The 20,626-nt window shown below is 42.5% G+C and overlaps 1 protein-coding gene across 4 annotated transcripts in view; it reads left to right on the forward strand.

The window, feature by feature from the left end:
* Positions 1 to 20,626, forward strand: part of dntt (deoxynucleotidyltransferase, terminal) — a 119,816-nt gene that overhangs the window by 21,755 nt on the left and 77,435 nt on the right. For all 4 annotated transcript variants that reach the window (XM_086164544.1, XM_086164518.1, XM_086164535.1 and 1 more), the window contains 2 exons: positions 13,245 to 13,415; positions 20,488 to 20,559. In XM_086164544.1, the coding sequence (XP_086020670.1) occupies positions 13,245 to 13,415; positions 20,488 to 20,559 (243 nt within the window). The remainder of the gene's footprint in view (positions 1 to 13,244; positions 13,416 to 20,487; positions 20,560 to 20,626) is intronic.

Here is a 20,626-nt window from a genome sequence, read left to right on the forward strand (position 1 = left end):
CGCTTCGGCGCTCTTATGCTCTGATCTGTGATCACAAGGAAAAATGGAAGGACATTCAAAACTCTTTTCGAAAGCGTTGTAAGTTAAATACGTATTTGATAGGAAAAAAGAATATGAAAAGTATCCTATGCGATGGTAGCTCAAGGATAGCAGTCCAGCTGCAGAATGCATGTTTTTTTTTTTAATGCTTTTGATATAAGTTAAGATAAATCTGCTGGGTTAAATTAAAGTTCACCTCATGCGGGCTAAAATAGCAAGACTTGTCGTTCTTTTCACTAACTGCTTTCTGGTTTTCCATTAAGCGTCCACCCACGGTACACATGCAATCTGTCCGCTTGTGTTGGAAACAACATGGTGGCTTTGGGATTAGCGTCGTCGTATGCTGCTTTTAGCGCGTGTCGTGCTCATCGTAGTATATTTACTGCGATGGTTTTTGCAAAAAAAAAAAAAAAAAAAAAAAAAAACATCTTTGATTACAATGGCTGTTGTTTTGGGTTTTGTTTTCCCGATTAATATTTTTTCTTGTAAAGGGGCCACGCCGGAACCGAACTTGTACATTTGCGGAACGCAAATAAAACCAAACAAACACACTGGGGATATCCCGCAGAGAGACCGTTAAGTGGATTGATATTCACAAGGCCGTACAAGGGACCCTCATCCACGATGCACATAATCATCTTACCCATTTTACACAGATTCCGCACCATAATGATGATTATGTTTATCAAAACAAAGAACGCGGGCATATCCCGGCCCCAGCGTACGAACTGATAGCATTAAGCCGTTTTCACAATAGCGAAGGGACCGCGTAAACAAAACAGCATCTGTATTCTGTAATTGCTGTTGTGCCATTCTGATATCGATCCAGTGCTGTAACTACCTCTGCTGCCGGGTCAGAGGCAGTACAATCTGAAGCCCCCGTTTCTGAGTCCACGTATTCGAACAGCAAGGTTCGAGAGGCGCGAAATTCCCATTGAATTTTCTGCTGTATGATAGAATTGTTAATATAATACGCGGAGCCCCTTCAATGCTACGTTTACAATATTAAGAGGAAAAACCTGCTACCGACCCGTATGAAGACTCAGACGAGAACCCTTAAAATCTCATTTCCAACACAAACGTTGGGAAACATGCGGCGGAAAGTGCTCAGCGGGGAAATAGCCTGGACTAAACTCGGAGAGGCCGGTCGATTTCGCGATTTGACATCCGCTTTTAGTCAAATGGGCCCGTCTGGATAATTCACGGGTGATTTCGGATTGGGGTTTCGAAGGGGATCAGACCAAAAGAAGACTTTTTGATAATTTCCCGGTGATAAGTGCGGTAGTTTGCGACCGGGTTTCAATTTAGAAGTCACGGCGGTCGGGAAGAACTCCGATAAACCAACGGGAAGGTCAACCCGTTCAGGGGAAAAGCAGGTGCACGAGCCTATTTGCGACATGAAGGCTCTTATCGGTCGGATAAAGAAACCAGACGTATTATATTTCAGGACACGGGATTGCATGTCAAACGACCTTCTCCTACAAGCTTACACGATATCGATTCAAATAAATAAATGCGACTGCGGAGATGCCAACGTTCAGTATGTACAAGGGAGTTGGCTCGGTCAAAAAGAGCACCTAATTGTGGAATAAATGATCATCGCGCTCCGTCCAATTTAGAAATCCAGAGCATTTCATCTACCGCCATCTAACCCTCTCCTTCATCCTCTTTCGCTCCGTCCATAAATCATCTACCTCTGGATGGCGGGCCAATTATTTCAAACCTCAGCATCCTTCGACCCCTTTATGCACCATCCAGATCTCCAAAACATCTAACATGCGCCGTCCCTCTGATGAACTTATTCCTGATTCCTCCTCAACATCTTCATCTTTACCTCCTGTCTGTTCCTCGAAAAACATCCCGTGCACCTTTCCTTCCATTCTTCCTGCCGCGATGCAGATCTCCACCCTTTCCCACCTGCGTCGTGCATATTTCCACACTTCCACTTTCTCCGTTGCACCGGACTCGAGGTACCGCCGGTAACGGATTTTTAAAAAAATCAATGAAAAGAACAATTGTTTAAACAGCCAGCTACGAGCTGCAGCATACAAACAGTGTTGAATATAAGTATTGGTTAATGCAGCACTGTATACCCTTGTTTTTGGGGGGGGTTGCGTTCCAAAAAGAACCTGTGATAGGCAAAATCCGTGAGGTAGAAAACTTTTTTTTTTTTTTTTTTTTTTACTATTATTATACAATACTCTATTATACATTGCTGCTGCCGTCCTTATGTTTTTTTTCTTCCTTCTTTATGGAACGAATGGAAGATTTATTAATTCCGTAATGCCGACCTACAGCCGCATAGCTTTTAGCCTCCCTTAGCATGTCCAGAAGTTTAACTTTATCTGCGATAGATAGCATCTTCAGAGCATTTTGTCAACATTATGGGTTTTAGAAAAACTCAAAATCGCAAGAGAATTTGCACGTACTCAATGTAAATTTGGCAAGCCGTTTTACGTACGTGTACGTATTAAACTGCGACGTTATTGACGCACGGGTAGAGAAGAAGCGGAGTGGCTTTTTTAGCCAATCAGAATGCAGAACATGACGCAAATCCGTGAAGTAGCGAAACAGTGAAAAGTAAACCGCGTTATCGCGAGGGATCACTGTATTCGTCTTGATGGTCTGGTGTTTCAAATCCACTGTTTTTTTTTTTTTTTTTTTTTTTTAAAGTCGTGAAATTATCGTGAAAATGTATTCAACAACCCCAAATAACCGTCGTCTGCTCGTCTGACACAAGAGCTGCTCTCCGTCTGGAGCTCGAACACAACTTGACAAACTACCCATAACAGTACCTGCCCACAAACACGACCTCTCACCTCTACAATTATGATCCCTCTTCTCCGATCCGTCGCATAATGCGAGGAGAGCTGTGTGTGTGTGTGTGTTTGTGTGATTTAAAGGGTCGCTCCCTTTCCATGTGAAGCAGTAATCGGGTCAGTGCGTCTCCTGGGTGGGTTGGACTAAAGTCTGCTGCTCGCTGACCTGAGGCTGTCGGTCTGCGCTGCACTGCGGGTGGTGCAGTGACCTTAGATGAGAAGCAGGGAACCGGAGCAGAAACGGGGCTGAGTTTTTGTCCCCGTCGCATCCCGGTTTGAATTTTGAATTCAGGGAAAAAAAAAAAAAAAAAAATTTTAACCGTGCGGTTAAAAATTCCCACATGACTCACGCGTTACATAACGGTCGTACTTTCAAATTCGAGTCGTGAGATTTTTCGATTCTTTATCCGAGTTGGCTTGAAGCCTGACTGAACTTCGACGCCGATTCAGACGCATCCCCCGTTATAGGTAGGATGACTCGCGGGCGCCGATCCCCCGGCAGGATCGTTTTTGGCCTCGAGCAGCCGAAACAGCACGCCGTCAGGTATTTCACCGCTCTGTCAGCTGTCTGGAAACAATCCGACAGCGAACGCGTTGAAGTTGACTGCGAAGCCCCAAAGCTGCTTCGCCCGGTGGGCTGAAATGAGATGAGACTTTGCAAATCGGAGATAAAACTCAGATATATCCTGTCAGATACGCTCCGCTTTCACTGTCAGGTATGCAGAAACAAGTGTTTGCCCTGCAATTGCAATTCAGCTCAAGCGTTGTACATGAAGTCGGCGATGTATCTTTCCAGATTTATCGATCGGAATGAAAGATACCCGGGATTTAGTCGACTAATACAATTTCATGCTCTTTAATCAAACAGCGCTTCCGCGGACGGAGATTTAAAGAAAAAAAAATAAGCAGACCGATTTGAGAAATGGCAATTAGTGGAATTCAGTGTACGGATATATTAAACATGAAAAGACCAGTTTGATTGTCCCCCCCCCCCCCTCACTCATTTGGCGGATAATAATGCAAGTAATGAGGAATTGTGTGATTCTTAACTGCAATTGGATTACTTTGAACAAGGATGTCTTACATCACTATGTTAAAGACAAAGGAGGTGAATACGACATTGTGCAACACCCCTTATCTGGGAACAAAAGATAGTCAGAGAACATGATTCGCAATGATAATTTTATGCATGAACAGCCTGCATTCCGTCCGGCGATGACCTATCAGTAAAAAAGAGGTTAATCATTTCTTTAGTACTCACACAGGTTCATCAAAAACCTGCAGTTCCCAAAGGAATAAAACTAAAAACAGTGTCAATGGGCATTTTACAATTCTAAGGCAAATACGGATTATAAGTTGTTTCCGGGGTGGGAGCGATGATGTGAATACGGAAACACGTGCATATTTAAAGGCGATAAAGAGGAACTTGTGATACCCTAATTGGTTCGAAATCCATTTATCTATCCGTCATGATTTGACACATTACGTCGTCTCACATGATGCCCGAACCCCGTTTTTCCCTCGGTCAGAGAGTGAATTTACGGCGATTTTCGGTAATAATTCAGCAATTGTGGCAGTCTTTGCACAGGAGGTGGGGTTCCCAAATGTAACAATTCACTCTTGCATTCAATGTTGTCTTCGGTTAAACAAATGCACACTGCCCCAAAAACATAAAGGGAACGCTAAAATAACCCGTCCTAGATCCGACTGACTGAAATATTCTGATTAAATACTTTGTTCTTTACATTGTTAAATGTGCTGACAGCTAAATAACACAAAAATAATCAATGCAAATCAAACGTATGAACCCACGGAGGTCTGGATTTGGAGTCACACTCAAAATGAAAGTGGGAAAACACATATAATGTCCTTAAAACAAGTCAAAATGAATCAGTGGACAGTTTGATTTCACACAAGTGATTGACTTGCAGTTACATTGTTTTGTTTAAGTGTTCCCTTTATTTTTTTTTGGGGGGGGGGACTACACAGACTATACTTGCAATTGTATGAGGAAGTCTGGAGTGGCAGAGAAGTATGTTAGACTGGTGCAGGACATGTATGCTAGCTGTGAGACACTGGTACGGTGTGCTGTAGGGGTAACAGAGAAGTTCAAGGTGGAGGTGGGACTCCATCAGTGATCAGCTCTGAGCCCCTTCTTGTTCGCAATGGGGATGGACAGGCTGACAGATGAGGTTAGACAGGAATCCCCATGGACCATGATGTTTGCGGATGACATTGTGATCTGTAGTGAGAGCAGACAACGGGTAGAGGAAAATCGAGAGAGGTGGAGGTATGCTCTGGAAAGGAGAGGAATGAAAGTTAGTCGCAGCAAGACAGAATATATGTGTGTGAATGAGAGGAACTCGGGTGGAACGGTGAGGCTACAGGGAGTGGAGATCAAGAAGCTGGAGGATTTCAGGTACTTAGGGTCAACAGTCCAGAGCAACGGAGAGTGTGGAAAAGAGGTGAAGAGACGGGTCCAAGCAGGTTGGAATGGATGGAGAAAAGCGTCAGGGGTACGAAGAGATAGAAGACTATCAGCCAGAATAAAAGGAAAGGTGTACAAGACGGTGAGACCAGCGATGATGTTTGGACTAGAAACTGTTACAATGACCAAAAGACAGCAGGCAGAACTAGAGGTTGCAGAGATGAGGATGTTGAGGTTCTCTTTGGGAGTGACCAGGATGGAGAGGATCAGGAATGAGTCTATCAGAGGAACAGCACATGTTAGATGTTTTGAAGAGAAGGTATGACAAGCCAGAATCAGATGGTTCGGTCATGTACAGAGGAGGGATAGCGAATATATTGGTAGACGGATGCTGGAATTGGAACTGCCAGGCAAGAGGTCTGGAGGAAGACCAAAGAGAAGATTTATAGACATAGTGAGAGAGGGTATGAAGGTAGTTGGTGTGAGAGAGGAAGATACAGAAAATAGGGTTCGATGGAGAACGATGACTTGCTGTGGCGACACCTGACGGGAAAAGCCGAAAGAAGAAGACGCAAACTATACTTGCAAATTACACTGCTGGAGTATCTGTTTAAGTTTGAGTCTCATCCAAGTCTTTACGGCATGTCACAAAGTATTAGGACGCTGCCAAAAGTCATATAGTCAGTACTACAACTCTCATTCCTTTGACGCACCTTTGTGCCCACGGCCAACGGACTGTATAACAGCAGTCTGGACGCCACACAACTCTTTCTTATCCTTGTTGGTCCCAGCCTGCACGCATCCTGCCTGTTTTTATTTATCTCATTCTTGTCATTGCTAAAGTCGCTCTATTTATATTGTCGTTTAGTTTTGGTCGTCCGTTTTTCACCCTTACGGTTCCGTTCTGTTAATATCCCCGATGCTGTTGTTCTCCCTGCTGTCTATTTATTGTCTTTGCTATTTTCTCTTCTAATGTGAAATAAAATAAACTTCATTGATCTGCAGAGGGGAAATTCCTTTGTCACATGCTTATGTAAAAAAAAAAAAAAAAAAGTATTTATATTCGCTTATTCATTTTTTTTTTTTTTCTTCAAATTTTTGACGCAACTGTTTCGCTGATATGACAAAATAAATTTCCGTATGGGGATCAATAAAGTTTCTTATCTATGCTGCTTATCCTGCGAGCTGGAGGCGATCTTAGCGCGAGAACATGCAAACTCCGCTCAAAAAAGGCGTCCAAACATCTAAATTGTTGAATGTATTTGTGCTGATCCAGGATTCTTTTTTTTTCTTTTTATTCATTCGACCTTTATTTATCCACGGAGGCCCTTGTGGTTGAAATCTCACATGCATGAGATGCTATTAGCCTGTATACATTATTGCTGGTTCATGAATGAATTCATGCCTGTTCGTGCGTTAAGTCCTGCATGAATTCAACATCAGTCATGTCCCATTGCTACGAAAACACAGCTGTGTTCAGAATATCCTTCCAAGCGGGTGCTTCAAATAAGTACACCTTCCAGAAAATAGGGACGTCTGAAAATACCCGCAGGGTTATTTTAAGCACCTTATATTCTTTGACGTAAACACGGGCTATTTTCACTGACCATCCCTCTAAATGGGCGCGGCTCAACGTATAATTTTAGCCTGACCCCCATTTTTTTTTTTTTTTGGGAAGGGCAACAGGTGGCTCTGAGCATTTGCTTTACGGAAAATATATGATTTTTTTAATTTTTTTTTAATTTTTTTTTTTTAGGGGATTTGTTTCCTGTTGCTTTTTTTTTTTTTTATTCCGACCGTGGAATATCAGAAGGTGCAGTTGCCGTTGAGGTTTAAAAATAATGATGAAAAAAAAAAATAGAGTACAAAGGGATTTTTGTAAAAGTCTCTTAAATAGAGGACTTTAAGGAAGGGGAGTGTTTTCCTCTGTAAATCTTAGAAACTGTCAGACTGTGCGAAAACGTGACCCCTTTCTCACAAGCGGCCAATTATCACATTTATTTACAGAAGCACCTGTGGAGCGGCTGAATTGTTTCTTCGAGGGTTTTAGTCATTTGCTGCGCGTTATAAGCTTTTGCTGATGACTGCAGTAACTGAATCAAGTCTCCGGGAGATCATAGAATTGCAACAAATCTATTTTTTCGCGACCGTCGGAGAAAACTTGAATCGCAACTTCGGGAAAGTAAGTCCACGGTAACTTCATTTGGGATAGGCTCCATCACCCCGTGTGCAGGACATGCAGTCCTGACAAAATTGCCATATTGAAAGGCAATAATCAAACTATAATCAAAAAAGTTTTATAAATAAATAACAATACCACACGCATGTCCAAGTTACGGTGAATTCTTGTCGAAATCCTCTTGGACTGGAATTTCTTCACCTGAAGGGTCTAGTTTATGGCGGCTTGTTGCGTAAGCGGCAATCTTTACCACTCAAAGTGCCATTTGCACCAGTTTCCCCACAGCAAAGGAAACGTCGGGAGCCACGCGGCCCTTTTGAAATTTAAAATGAACGAACACGGCTTACAATATTATCCTTTTTGCCTTTCTGGTATGTATAAGTCAATGAACTGCAGAGAAAACGAAATTACATTTCCGTACGCAGCAAAACATTTTGCACTGCGAAAAGTTGGATTGAAGGTTGCGTTTAAACAAAATACTCTGTCTACTTGAATCCTGGATTTTTATGAAAAAAGAAGCCCAACTTGAATTATCCACCGCCAAAAATGCTGTCCGCGCTGTACGGTGTCTTTTTTTAAAAACAACAAAAATATTTTAACACGTTTTGTTTAGATGCTACGAGATCGCCTTAATCTTCAAATTTAAAATTGCGTTGTAAAAATGAACAAAGTAAAATAAAATACATTTTAATGAAACACTCGTTTTCAAAAGCCACCGGGAGCCTCAGCAGAAGGATCGAGGAGCATCCAATCGCCGACCCGTGCAATAGGTGAATAGCAGGTGGATTATATTTTAAAGAACACTTTCCAGTAAAGTGCTGCTGACGTGATGAGGATTAAGAGTAGGAATGCATGTTTTTTTTATTTTATTTCGTCCGGGTTCTCCAGTCCGAAAACACCCGGTTGGTCAATCGGAGACCTTCAATCGCCCGATTTGCACGTCGGACAACGGTTGCGAGTTGCTACACGAGGCACCGCCGGGATCGACTCCAGCCACCCTGATTGCAGGATAAGCCGTATAGATAATTAATGAATGAAATTGTAACCGGTCTCTCAAAGACCGAGCTCTAATTTGAAACGTTTTGCCGCAGTCGACCCAAATATCATCTGTTTAGCTAAGGAATACCGATGATCCGACTGTCCCGTGGTGATTTTCTCCGCTCCGTTCCGCAACGGCGGCTCATCAGCGCGAACCGTCGAGCCGAGCGTCGGAACGCGCTGCCAAATGTTGAGCTGCGAGCCAACGCTCCGCAAGCGTGACACTGAAAGCGTTTGATGAAGGGCACCTCTCGCTATAATCACCAGAAGGCTAAAAAACAATCCGTCGCTGGAGTCTCAGCGGTGAATAATGCAGAATGCTCATATATCTGTCTTTTACACTTCCCAAACAGTACATTTCAGCGGTATTTAATGCTCCGCTACGCCTCGGCGACAAGCCATTATATTTTTCATTCGTTTATCCTTTCCACGAAAGGCGTTTATTTAACTTTGACGCAACAAAAGCAGCTGCCGTGGAGGACGAAGTTGTTATTGGTGGTGGTGGTCAAGGGTCTGGGTCATTATGACCTCACGTCCAACTTGTTCTCATTAGGAATGTCTGGGCGGATTTGCTTTATATCCACTTGGATTCCAATATGTTAGAAATGGTGTCCAAGGATCAACGTTCTAGGTCGCCGCGACCTTGCCAACACTATTTTTTTTTTAAAACAGCTCTAAAATTAATTCCCTTCGCAAGCAAAATGTTTAACATCAAAAATCCGCTTTAAACAGAAATCATTTTTTCAAAGGTTTTGTAAGAAAAAAAAAACCAAAAAAACAACCAATGTCCTGAATCCGACACATTTATAAATTTAAGAGTACTTCTAAAAAAATCTGTCGTGCCGGTTCGTTTACTTTAAATGATTAACAAAAAAAACACACTGCAATTTTTCAGCGAGAAGGAGTATCGGCGCAGGGCTTCCGAAGGGACTGGCTGCAGCATGTCAACCTTCACTCTGATTTTTTTATTTTATTTTATTTTTTTGTATCCTAGTTCATTCGGCCATAATTGTTTGTTTCATCGGTTCCTCGGCTGTGATTGGTAGTTTGCCTGCGTTTGGTCGGCGACTGCCATTACCGTACAATGGAAATCGAAAATCAACCGAGGGGAGCAAACCGGTTCTCCGCGGTTATTTGTTGTTGCAACGCCAAACTGCTCATTAAAAGTGATCCAAGACAGCTCACTTAACGGGCGGTTCGTCTGTGAAACTGAGGGACTTGTTTTAAAAAGAATATATTTTCTTCATCCGAATCGTCCCACTGCATTGAAAGCTTCTCGCGGTATTACAAATTAAAGAACAAGCCGCTGAAAACTTTTTAGGCGTAGACAGGAACGCAAGGCACCGATTGAGCCATCAAAAGTTATGGTCTCCTTGTCAGAATTAGTTTTCATACTTTGCAAGGGAATATTCGGTAAATGGTAGTTGGTAGTTAGTTCGGCAGTTGGAGCTCCCGTCTCACGTTGTAAAAATTCCTGGTTTCCGACGCGAGGTAGGGTTTACAGGTCGTCCCCGTGTCTGTGTGGGCTTTTTTTCCCCCAAAATTTTCAACAACACAACAAGTTAATTGGATACTCAGTTGCCCTGGCTTGTGAATGAGAGCGAATGGTTGTTTGTCTCTGTATTTGGCCCCCCCGTGATCGATCCAGGGCGAACCGCCCGATGACTGCTCGGCTACGCTGAAACCCTCCTGCAAGTCTTAAGTGCAGGCTCAGCCGGACAGATAAGGAATGAATGAATGAAATTGGCAGCGGAGCGGCACAGCGGTTTGCGACTTTGCCTCGCACCAGGAGGGTTCCTGGTTGGATTCGGACTTTCTCCCCAGCATCTCTGGTTTCATTGCAATGTCGAATCTAAATTGTCCAGATGTGTGAGTCAGAGAGAATGCAGCTTCCCTGCAATAATGAATAAATGAGTACCGTATTTTCCGCACTATAAGGCGCACTGGATTATAAGGCGCACCTTCGATGAATGGCCCATTTTAAAAAAAATGTCACATATAAGGCGCATATAATAGAAGCTACAGCAGTGGCTGGGGTTGCGTTATGCATCCACTAAATGGAGCTGCGCTAAAGGGAACGTCAACAAAACAGTCAGATAAGTCAGTCAAACTTTATTAATAGAATTCAAACCAACGTTCTGACAACTCCTTTCACTCCCAAAACAAGTACAGTAAGTGCATTCACTCGGTAGCTCTTACCGTTTTTTTTGGCGCCGCCCTCGTTGAAAATAATGTATTTCCAACTCCATTCGTCACAGTTGAAAGCGTTACATAAAATTAAAGCACCAAGAACGGCCGCCTCTAAATTCATCGGTGTTCATGTCGCTAGCCAGCGCTGTTGCCTTCGTTCGACTAGTGACGCTTCTACTTGCCGCTCTCTGTTCAACAGCCCACTGCGGCCATCTCGCTTTGTTTCCTCGGAAACTCTGTTTGGTCTTCTTTACCTGGCGACTTTGGTGCGGAAATTACGTTTTTTGTATCTGACAACGGAAGTCTGTTTTTGTTGCTCCATAGTTTATTGAAATTTCAACAAGTCGACGCTCAGGGTTAATATGTCCGTATATTAACATATGTTAATATGTTAATGTGTGCCAATCTTCAGACACAAACGTGATCCGAAAGCTGAATGCATTCAGGTCACAAACATAGTTACGAATCAGGGCGGATTCAAGCTGCTGGCGTGAAAAAATAAAATCTCTATATCCACAAAGGCTGGGCTTTTTAATGAGAGAAATTTAATTCACGTAATTATCTAAATTCAGTAGTTATATTGTTTGTCATAATATCATATGCAGGTAAAAAGCATGTACTAGTTTTTAATGGGGGTACTTTTATAAAGTGCATTTTCCATGCATGTTGTGCTTTTTTTTTAATATGTTTTTATTTATTTTTATACGTTTTTATTATACATTTGTGGAAGATTTTTTGAAAAAAAAAAAAATTATAATGTCCAAGATGCTACATTTTTTTTTTAAATAAGATTGAAACATTCTTGGTGAAGTGTTGCATTTTTTTTTTTTTTATAAGTGCAACATTAATAATCCTCACAATGTACCGATCTTTCCACAAACATAAATTCCACATTCAACCGCGGTGTAATTTGAAATCCTCCACCACTTATCCACACTGAACAGATTACAGTGGCGTGTTCTATCTATCAAACGGCATATCTGAGCATTTCGAACACGTCGCCTCTGTCACGGGAGATTTCACGGCGGCTCCCCGGAGAGCTTTTCACGAACAAGTGGAAAATGACAGGTTCCCTCTCGGTGTTCGCCAGCTGCCGAGGTTCCTGTCCGGTCATCCAGAAGAGCGCCGACATGCAGCAGGTCCCACGTTGACCCGGCAACCAGGACGGAGACGGAGAGGAGACTCGCGCTCTCTGTCTGGTTTCCTTGACGGGTCACTGCATCTTGCATAGGAATGGATACCTGACACATTTTTGCCTTCACGTTTTTCCTCCTCCTCTCCATCCTGATACTTGAAAGAGTATTTAATTTTGAACGTACGATTCATACTGTTGGTATTTGCGCAGTAAACCCCCGTTATAACGCGGTTCGCCTTTTGTGGTTTCACTGTTTCGCGGATATTTTTTGGTGCAGTTTTTTTTTTTTTTTTTTTTTTGAACATTTATTAGAACAGGTTCCTTAACAGAGTCATACACATTCTTAAAAAACCTCATAACAAGATATACATTATACAATAATCTTTATAGGTCACTTATTTCCTCGATAGCAAGTGAAAAATAAAATAAAGCTAAAAAACAGAAGAGAAAAAAAACAAAAACACACAAACACACAAAAAAAACCATCTAACTCAGTCAAATAGAGATAATATCTTCAACTCTCCAAATATTTTTTAATGGGTGCCCATTTGTCAAGATATAGGTCTGTCTGAAGTCGTAAGTTTGCTGTTATGCGTTCCATGCAGTTTACATCCTTAAGTCTCTGACGCCGCTGGTCCAGGGTAGGTGGGTGGGGTTTGGTGCAGTTTTTTTTTAATGCTAATTTTTTACAGTACAGTATGTCGTGTTCTGCATCCTGATTGGCTAAAGAAAAGTTGACCGGTGTCAACAATCTCTGTGCAGCTTGTCAAATTTACGTTTGCTAATTTTCTCCGTGACAAAACCCACAATGTCGACGAAACGTTCTGCAACTATCGCAGAAAAAGTGAAACTTCTGGACATGCCGAATGTAGAGGCTATAGGGCGCCACTACGGAATGAATTAATCTTTAGTTCGTTACATAAAGGAGGAAAATAACATAAGGAAGCCAGCAGCGCTAAGTTTTAACAAGGATGCAAAAAGGGTTGTGACTGTCCACAACTAAACCGTTGTAAGGATGGAGTCTGCTTTAGCTTCCTGGATTAATGACTGCAGGAAGAAGAACATCATGCTTTATCATGCAACACTATCCGCACAAAAGCTAAACAACTTTATGAAACCTTTGCTGACAGCGATAACATTCATGACAGTGAAGAGGAGGAGCCTGAAAACAGGGTTTGATCTTTAGTTTCATTCTACTGTACAGTTTTGTATTCTATAATTGTTAAAAATACATCTGACTACTTTGCGGATTTCACCCACTGCGGGTTGTTTTTAGAATTTAACCCCCGCAATAAACGAGGCTTTACTGCACAGCACTCGGGTTATATCCGCCGTTTCTCCTGTCCCATATTTTTCAAAAATTTCCCTACCGCTTTCCAATGACCTCAACCTGTCTTTGACTCCGTCTCCCCGCAGGATGCTTTTGAAGTGCTGGCCGAGAACTATGAATTCAATGAGCTGGAAGGTCCAAGCCTGGCCTTCAGGAGGGCGGCGTCGGTCCTGAAGAGTCTGCCCCGGGCTGTGCGGTGCATGGGGGCCGTCGAGGGTTTGCCCTGCCTGGGAGAAAACGCCAAGGAAGTCATGGAGGTGAAAACCCCCGTAGCCGTCAGGAATCAAATTCATCCATTTTATAAAGCGAGGAGGTGGCGTTGGAAGCAATACGGAATGTTATTCCCTTTATTTCACAAGGACATCGTTGCGAAAAGTCGGCGCATGTTGTTGTTTTTTTTTTTTTTTTTTTTTTTTTTTCTGAAAACTCGCAGTAACTTTTCAATGCATTTTTCATTTGTGCAGCTTTCTATGAAATATTTAGTGTTGATAGAGATCGCTTTCTCAGACACTGACCCAATGTTTACCATGATGATTGCCTCAAACTTTTTTTTATTTTTTATCATCATACCAAAAGTCGAAAATGACATCGACCGAAGGATGACTCTAAATAGAAGGTCATGTTGCCTAATAACTGATGAATGTGTAAATGAGCAGTGTGTCAACCGTAAAGGTGTTGCTTTGTCTACTGAAAAGTTGTGGCAGCTTTAAAACACGGTGTTTACTGGCACACGGAGGAAAGTATTATTGGTGAAGGCAAACAAAAAAAATTCAAGGAAATGTTGGGAAAATGTAAAAATACAATTTAAAAAATCCAAATGGACTTTTAATTTGATTTAATTCTGTATATCCCTTCCTGGCATTATGGCCTATCAAGAAATTTCCCTCAAAAAATTGATGTAAAAGGCAATTTATCAGCTCATCAATGGTCGATAAGAGTTGATGCCATTTGAATTGAAACAGATTATGTTGGCAGGTTAATGCAATTATATACATTATAATACAGATAAAAATACACAATGTGATTATATGTAAACATGACCAATGATCAGCGATGGGAAAAAGTACACAGTAACTTTTTTTAAGTAGCAGTAGCAGAATTGCTGTTATCTAAAAAAAAAAAATCATTGACATGAAAAAGTCCTCTGCTCAAATTATATTATAGAATTAGATAAAATTGAAATTATAGATATTGTTGCATCTGTGATGTGATTGGCCAAGGTATGCAAATGAGGAAGAATAGAAGTCGTAGTTAGTGTACAAGCTGTGTAAAAAGTAAAAGACCCGGTTTAAATTCAGATTTGCTGTAATAGAAATAAATCCAGCCACACTATTGGAAAATAAACTGGCTGATTTTTCACCTCTCGGGTGGCTCGGTAACTTGACCAACCCGTTTTCACCAGTGGGTTCGTTCCACTTCCGCTAATCATTTCTTTCCTTCATTGTTTTGCCGTTCGAGTACAATTTAAGTGACGTATCTGATTCTTTGAACAACTTTAATACGGGGAGCCGAGACCAAACTAGACTCTCCAAATGAAAAACATATTTCAGGTAACTCACGGGAAATTTAAAGAGAAATTTACCAAAGTACTTATTAGAATTAGCATCCCAGTCAGAAAACAACATGCGTTTTGACATAAACAGACAGTCACTGCACAAATGTGTCTTCTCTTGTGTAAACCAAGGGCTGATTGGGTCACTTAGTAATCAGACGCTCGCCTACAGGTGAGCGCAGAGCAGGAATCATGGCAGGTTGTCAGAGAAAGTGTCGAGAAGCGTTTGCTTGAAGAGCACGGCGAGTCCCTGTAGGAGAACGAGATGAGCCGTGCAGTTCGACATACTGACACATTAAACCCGACATACATACTGCGCATGTCAACGTCTGTCAAATCTGTCAGCATGGAGGTAGTCGTTTGAAAAAAAAAAATAACATAAATATCACAGCGAGACCAAATTAGACCGCGACCGGCCTCTTGCTCCTTGTTTTTTTCTTAAAAAAAAAAAAAATCATTACGAATACTTGTAATTTTTTTTTTTTTTTTTTTTTTTAAATCGAAACTTGAAAACGACACGGCACCAAAAACAATGCGAAACCAAACAGGGCTAAAAACAAAAACGCTTGACGCGCCCGCGAACGGCGGAGTGACACGCTGTCAGCGGCAACCGAGCCACTCGCTGTTGACTGAACATCCAACGTGGGGAAACCAAAAGACGCCAAAGTTTGAAATCACAGAGGCGCAGATAAGGATGGAGAGTCGGTATATAAATTCGCACATATATGCTTGCGTGTGTTGTTATCTGTTTTTGGAAAAGTATTATTGCCGCCTTTGCCGCCGCAGGGATCGTGTCGAAGCTTTATCCGTGGCCTTAGCCGGAGGGTTGTAAAGCACGGGTGGACCGGTGAATGTAGTGCCGAGCAGCGATTTCGACTGTATGCTATCAGCTTCTGAGCCTCAGTGACTCAACAATGCGAGACTTCGTCACTTAAGGGAAAGTTTTCTTCTTTTCCTTTCAGTGGCTTCCTTTCAGGGGTTGCCATGGTGAATTATCTACCTCCATCTAACCCCCTCCCCCCTGCAGCCTCTTTTCTCACACCAACTAACTTTACGTTTTCTTTTCCTCCATCCATAAATCTCCTCTTTAGTCTTCCTCCAGGCCCCCCTGCCTGGCGGTTCTAACCACAGCGTCCGTCTTCCCAGATATTCGCTATCCACCCTCTGTTCTTTACCAGCTCATCTCAGTCTGACGGGGAGATTTTGTTATTTCGTCTGCAAAACCTCTCACATGCGTTGTCCCTCCGATGGACACCTTCCTGGTTCTATCCGTCCTCGTCACTCCCGAAGACGACCTCTACATCTTCAGCTCTGCGTTCTGTCTTTTCCTCAACGCAACCGTCTTTAAACGGGTGGTTCTTAACCTTGTCGGAGGTACCGAACCCCACCAGTTTCATATGCGGAATCACCGAACCCTTCCTTATTGGACAAATAAAATGATTTTTGTCCAATTCAAGACATAGCTATGTTTTGCTGGTGCACAAACCGTGCACCAGAATCACTTTGTTAAAAGAACAAAACCAGCAAAACATAATGAATAGGAAGGAATAAGGAAGCGTTCCCTTAGTTTTGTCGGTCCTGGACTAGAATCGCTCCACTTGGCATTGCAAATCATGCATTTAGGACGCCAACTCCCATCACGTTCTGTTATACATGTGACTCCATATCGTACATATTCGTCCGACCGCGTTCTTTTTTTCGCTCGACGCAATTACCACGAAGCGATTGAAATATTACGAAAGAAATCCCACGACAGTCACAAGTTGACAACCGAGCGCACCGAAATCCCCGCGTTACAGATCGGCCAAGCTATGTAGCGCGATCGTGTCATCCCGAATTACGAGTCGGGTGTTAGTTTCGACCTCCGCCGAACCCCCGGGGTTGGATTGAACCCAGGTTAAGAACCCCGCATCGCTGGACTGACTTTACTTTTCCTTGCTTTCCAGGAGGTACCGCCGACTGCAGATCACAGTGTCATCTGCGAATATTATGTTCATTCCCGTCTAACCTCATCAGTCAGCCCGCGCACCACCATAGAGAAAAAGAAAGGGGATGCAGTCCCATTTCTACCTTGAACTCCTATCACACTTGCATCACACCTCACCCCTGTGTGACAGCTTTCATACATACCTTACATCAGTCCAACACACTTCTGACTTCCTAACACAATACCGCGGTTCCCCTCTGCGCCATGCCAAATATAGATCCACAAAGGCACAATGGAGTCCCCCCTGACCTTCTCGGTATGTCTCAATCAGCTTTCTGAAAGCGAATACTCCATCTGTAGTACTCTTTCTCGGTATGAAACAGTCCTGCTGCTCACACATGCTGCCTTCTGTCCTCAGTCTGGCTTCCGTTACTCTCTCCCATAACTTCACTGTACGGCTCGACATCTCACTCACGACTTCAAAATCGTCTCCTCCGTTATTCGGCCATTCTTCGATTGAACGAGCAAAACGAAAATTCGCCCGGCATTTCTCCTTTACATGCGCATACCCACACGGGTACATCAAGACCAACTGCTCTTAATCCTCTTCTATGCTCTTACTAATCTCTGTTACCCCGTGATTCTCCCATCAAAGTATTCTTTCCATCATTCTTCCGGCGTCTTAGGACACCCAAACTTGCAGCGCATTTCATTGTGTCCGTTTTGCTAACCAGTATTCTGTAAATCCGTCTTGGCCTGCTCAATGTCGAATCTGTCATACATGTCATTGCGCGCCCTTTGTTTGACCTTTGACAGCTCCACCTTCCACTTCCACCGCATCTCCCCGGTTTCCCGTCCGCCCTTGTCGAGTGAATGTCCTACTTCTTAGATAACCTCTTTCTTTGTATAATACCGCACTTCCTCATCCCGCCCCCACGTCGCCTTATCTGCTTTCCTTGGAGATGACATACTCTGTAGCCTCTGCCGTACCTGTCTCCCTGATCACATGAGCGGCAATTGTCCATTCACCTGGAAACAACTCGAGCCTTTCTCGACTCCTCTCTGGAAACGGCGCAACACTTCGGTTTTCAGCTTCCATCACTTCGTCCTCTGCTCTGCCTTTGTCCTCTTCATCTTCTTTGCCACAGGAGTCGTCCGACCCACCACCACCCTTCCTGGTTAGACCCTCACCTACCATTACATTACATTGCATTTGGCAGACTCTTTTATCCAAAGCGACTTACAATAGAGGACATAGGGACTGCAAATACACTTGCAAATACACGATGCACAGGAAATATACAGAACAGTAACACATGGGGCGACCACACTAATGGGGCTACCGCACTAATCTCTTTCGGATTATATTGTCTATTTAAAATGTAGTCGATCCCACGCCTGCTGTTCGTCTTTTTTTGCAAAGTCTACGAGTCCAGCACATCCCTTCTTCATGACAGGTTTTGCCTTCACCAGCATGCCCATTGAAGTCGGCACCAATCACTCCTCTCTCACCTCTGGGATATTCTGCATCGTTTCATGTCGCTCGCTCCAGAATTTCCCCTTCTCGCCTGACTCATCTGTTGAGGACGGCTGCCAAAAGAATTGTTTACCCGGACTCGCCGGATCCGGGATGAAATTCATAGGTTTGATTTCCATATTTAGTCCGGCACAGGGTTTACAAGACACAACCATCTGCATTTATCTGGGCTTTGTGCCCCCTTGTGGACGTGTTCATCACTTGAGAGACGGTAACTTTGGAAAATCCTGTGGATGCAGACGGATCGGGGTAATGGAGTGGTAGATGATGCAGCCATTACTTCAGTCATCTGTTTTTACAAGCATCCCCAAGTTACAAGACTAGTCACCGCTCCAAGAGGGAGAGGCACTTACTCGTAGATTGGAGGTTTCAACAACAACACATTTGCGCCAGAGAACTGCGGTCCACTTTATGTCGTCTTTATTTTTTGTGACACGGGTACTTTGTGTCTTTCCATGTCAGCTTCGGGCTTTCATGGCTAAAAGGTTCGGTAACCCAGACGCAGTTATGATGTACAGTCCAGGCTCACTCCAGGAATTAAGACCTGTACTTTCAAATGTATATTCTTCAAATGAGTTGTAAGTACAGGTATTTCTGAAGTTTCCTCGCGTTGCGATCAGATTGGAAATGGAGAGGTCAATCAAGGGCCATCAGGAAACCTTCCCACTAACCTAGAATATCCTCAGGTTTGAGCTCACTGAAGCCAGAACATGGACCCATCTGCAGGATTTTCTTTTGATTAGTCCATTTGAAATCTTGTGGAGTTATTGGCAGGAAAATAATCCAGTGTAGAAGTCAGCCGGACATTTAACGACGTGAAAGCAGCAAGCAAAGTAGGACGAGGTACTTGTTCTGTCTCCCGGGTGGAGACGATACCTCCAAGACTAGCCTTGCTCCAGGTGAAATTGATGGGTTTAATTTGCCCTCATCTGTGACTACAGTGCCCAGCATGACTTTTCTTGTGATAAATAATTTTGGGCTAATCAACACTTTGTCGTATGTGCACTACAGCGGTACTTGCACCCGGCGTGTATTTCATTTTATTGTCTATAATGCATATTTTGCACAAATGGGTGATGGGGGTGCTGGGGCCGATCCAAGCTGACACTGATGTTGTGCATTTTCATGTTAAAGTACTTTTAACTTTTAAATCACAACATTGATTTTGACATCTTGGCCGACTGTTAAACTTTTTTTTTTTTTTTTAATTCATTATTCGATTTGCTTTCTTTTAAAAAAATAGGTTTTATTAGCGTGATACTTGCCATATTATGTATAAAAAGTGTTAAGTGTGGTGCAGCACTGAGCGCGATCACCGGCTGTAAATGGAATTGGGATCGCTTTTGTCAATAATTTGCATTTTCAAAATGTGCTGAAAATAACGCCTTTAGTTTTTGCATTGCATCTCAATTCACCTTAAATGTTGTAAAATGTCATCTACATGAAAAACCTAGATGTAACAATATATTGTGTGTATTTCTCTTTCCTAAAGGTTACATATAAGAATAACTAATGGATGTCATTTGATAGTTTACATTTATAGTTTATGTTTAGGGCGTGTATATTTTAATTAGTGCTTTTCACGTATTAATTGAGGTTGCAAAGGGTGTATTTAGTTGTCTGATGGTCATCCACAAAAACATTATGTCAAACAAAAATGCCTGCCAAATGGTACATTTGCTTAATATACTTCAAGTACATTCTGCTAATAATACTTCTACAGTTGACAGATCTGGGATTTTCAATTCAAAGCTTTACTTGTATTTCTCTATATTGAAAGTACTGCATCTCTACTTTAGCCCAAGAAAAGAGGCTGAGTGCCTCATCCACCACTTTAAAAATGCTTTTGATGCTTGCAAAAACCTTGCATCAGACAAATATGCAGCCTTGCTTTCATCAAATCCCATTTCCCCCCGGGAGGATGTCTGATATTAACCAGATAACCGCTTTTACACCTTCACACAGCCAAGAAAGTTAAAATTGCTCGAGCTGTGCTGAGGCAGATAGTTTACGACGGAACGGGGTTGTTTCGGAGCAAACAATAGAATCCTGGGGAAAAAAAAAAAAAAAAAGTTCTTTGTCTTTTTTATGAATTCCATAAAGACGGCATTAATCCCAGGTTTTTACAACAACAGAGTCATTATTTCTGAAAAGGGAAATGGAAATGAGGACATGCACCTGAGACTGTTTTCAAAATGAGTAGCAATTTTCAGGCAATGTGTTAATTGCTGATAGAAGAGAAACTGACAGCGTTTTCCTCCATTAAATCATCCACCTCTGTGTGTTGTTTTTTTTTTTTTTTTTTTTTTTTAGGACATCCTCGAATGTGGCCGCTCGTTTAAAGCCGAGACAATCCTCTCTAATGAGCGATATCAAACCTTAAAGGTCAGTAGATGAAGTGCTTCCATGTTCCAGTCAATTCCTCCCCGCCTCACTTTCTGCATTTTGAAAA

This window comes from Fistularia commersonii, chromosome 2, assembly GCF_037954325.1.
Source record: "Fistularia commersonii isolate RoL2024-O1a breed Wild chromosome 2, RoL_Fcom_v1.0, whole genome shotgun sequence".
Taxonomy (NCBI): Eukaryota; Metazoa; Chordata; class Actinopteri; order Syngnathiformes; family Fistulariidae; genus Fistularia; species Fistularia commersonii.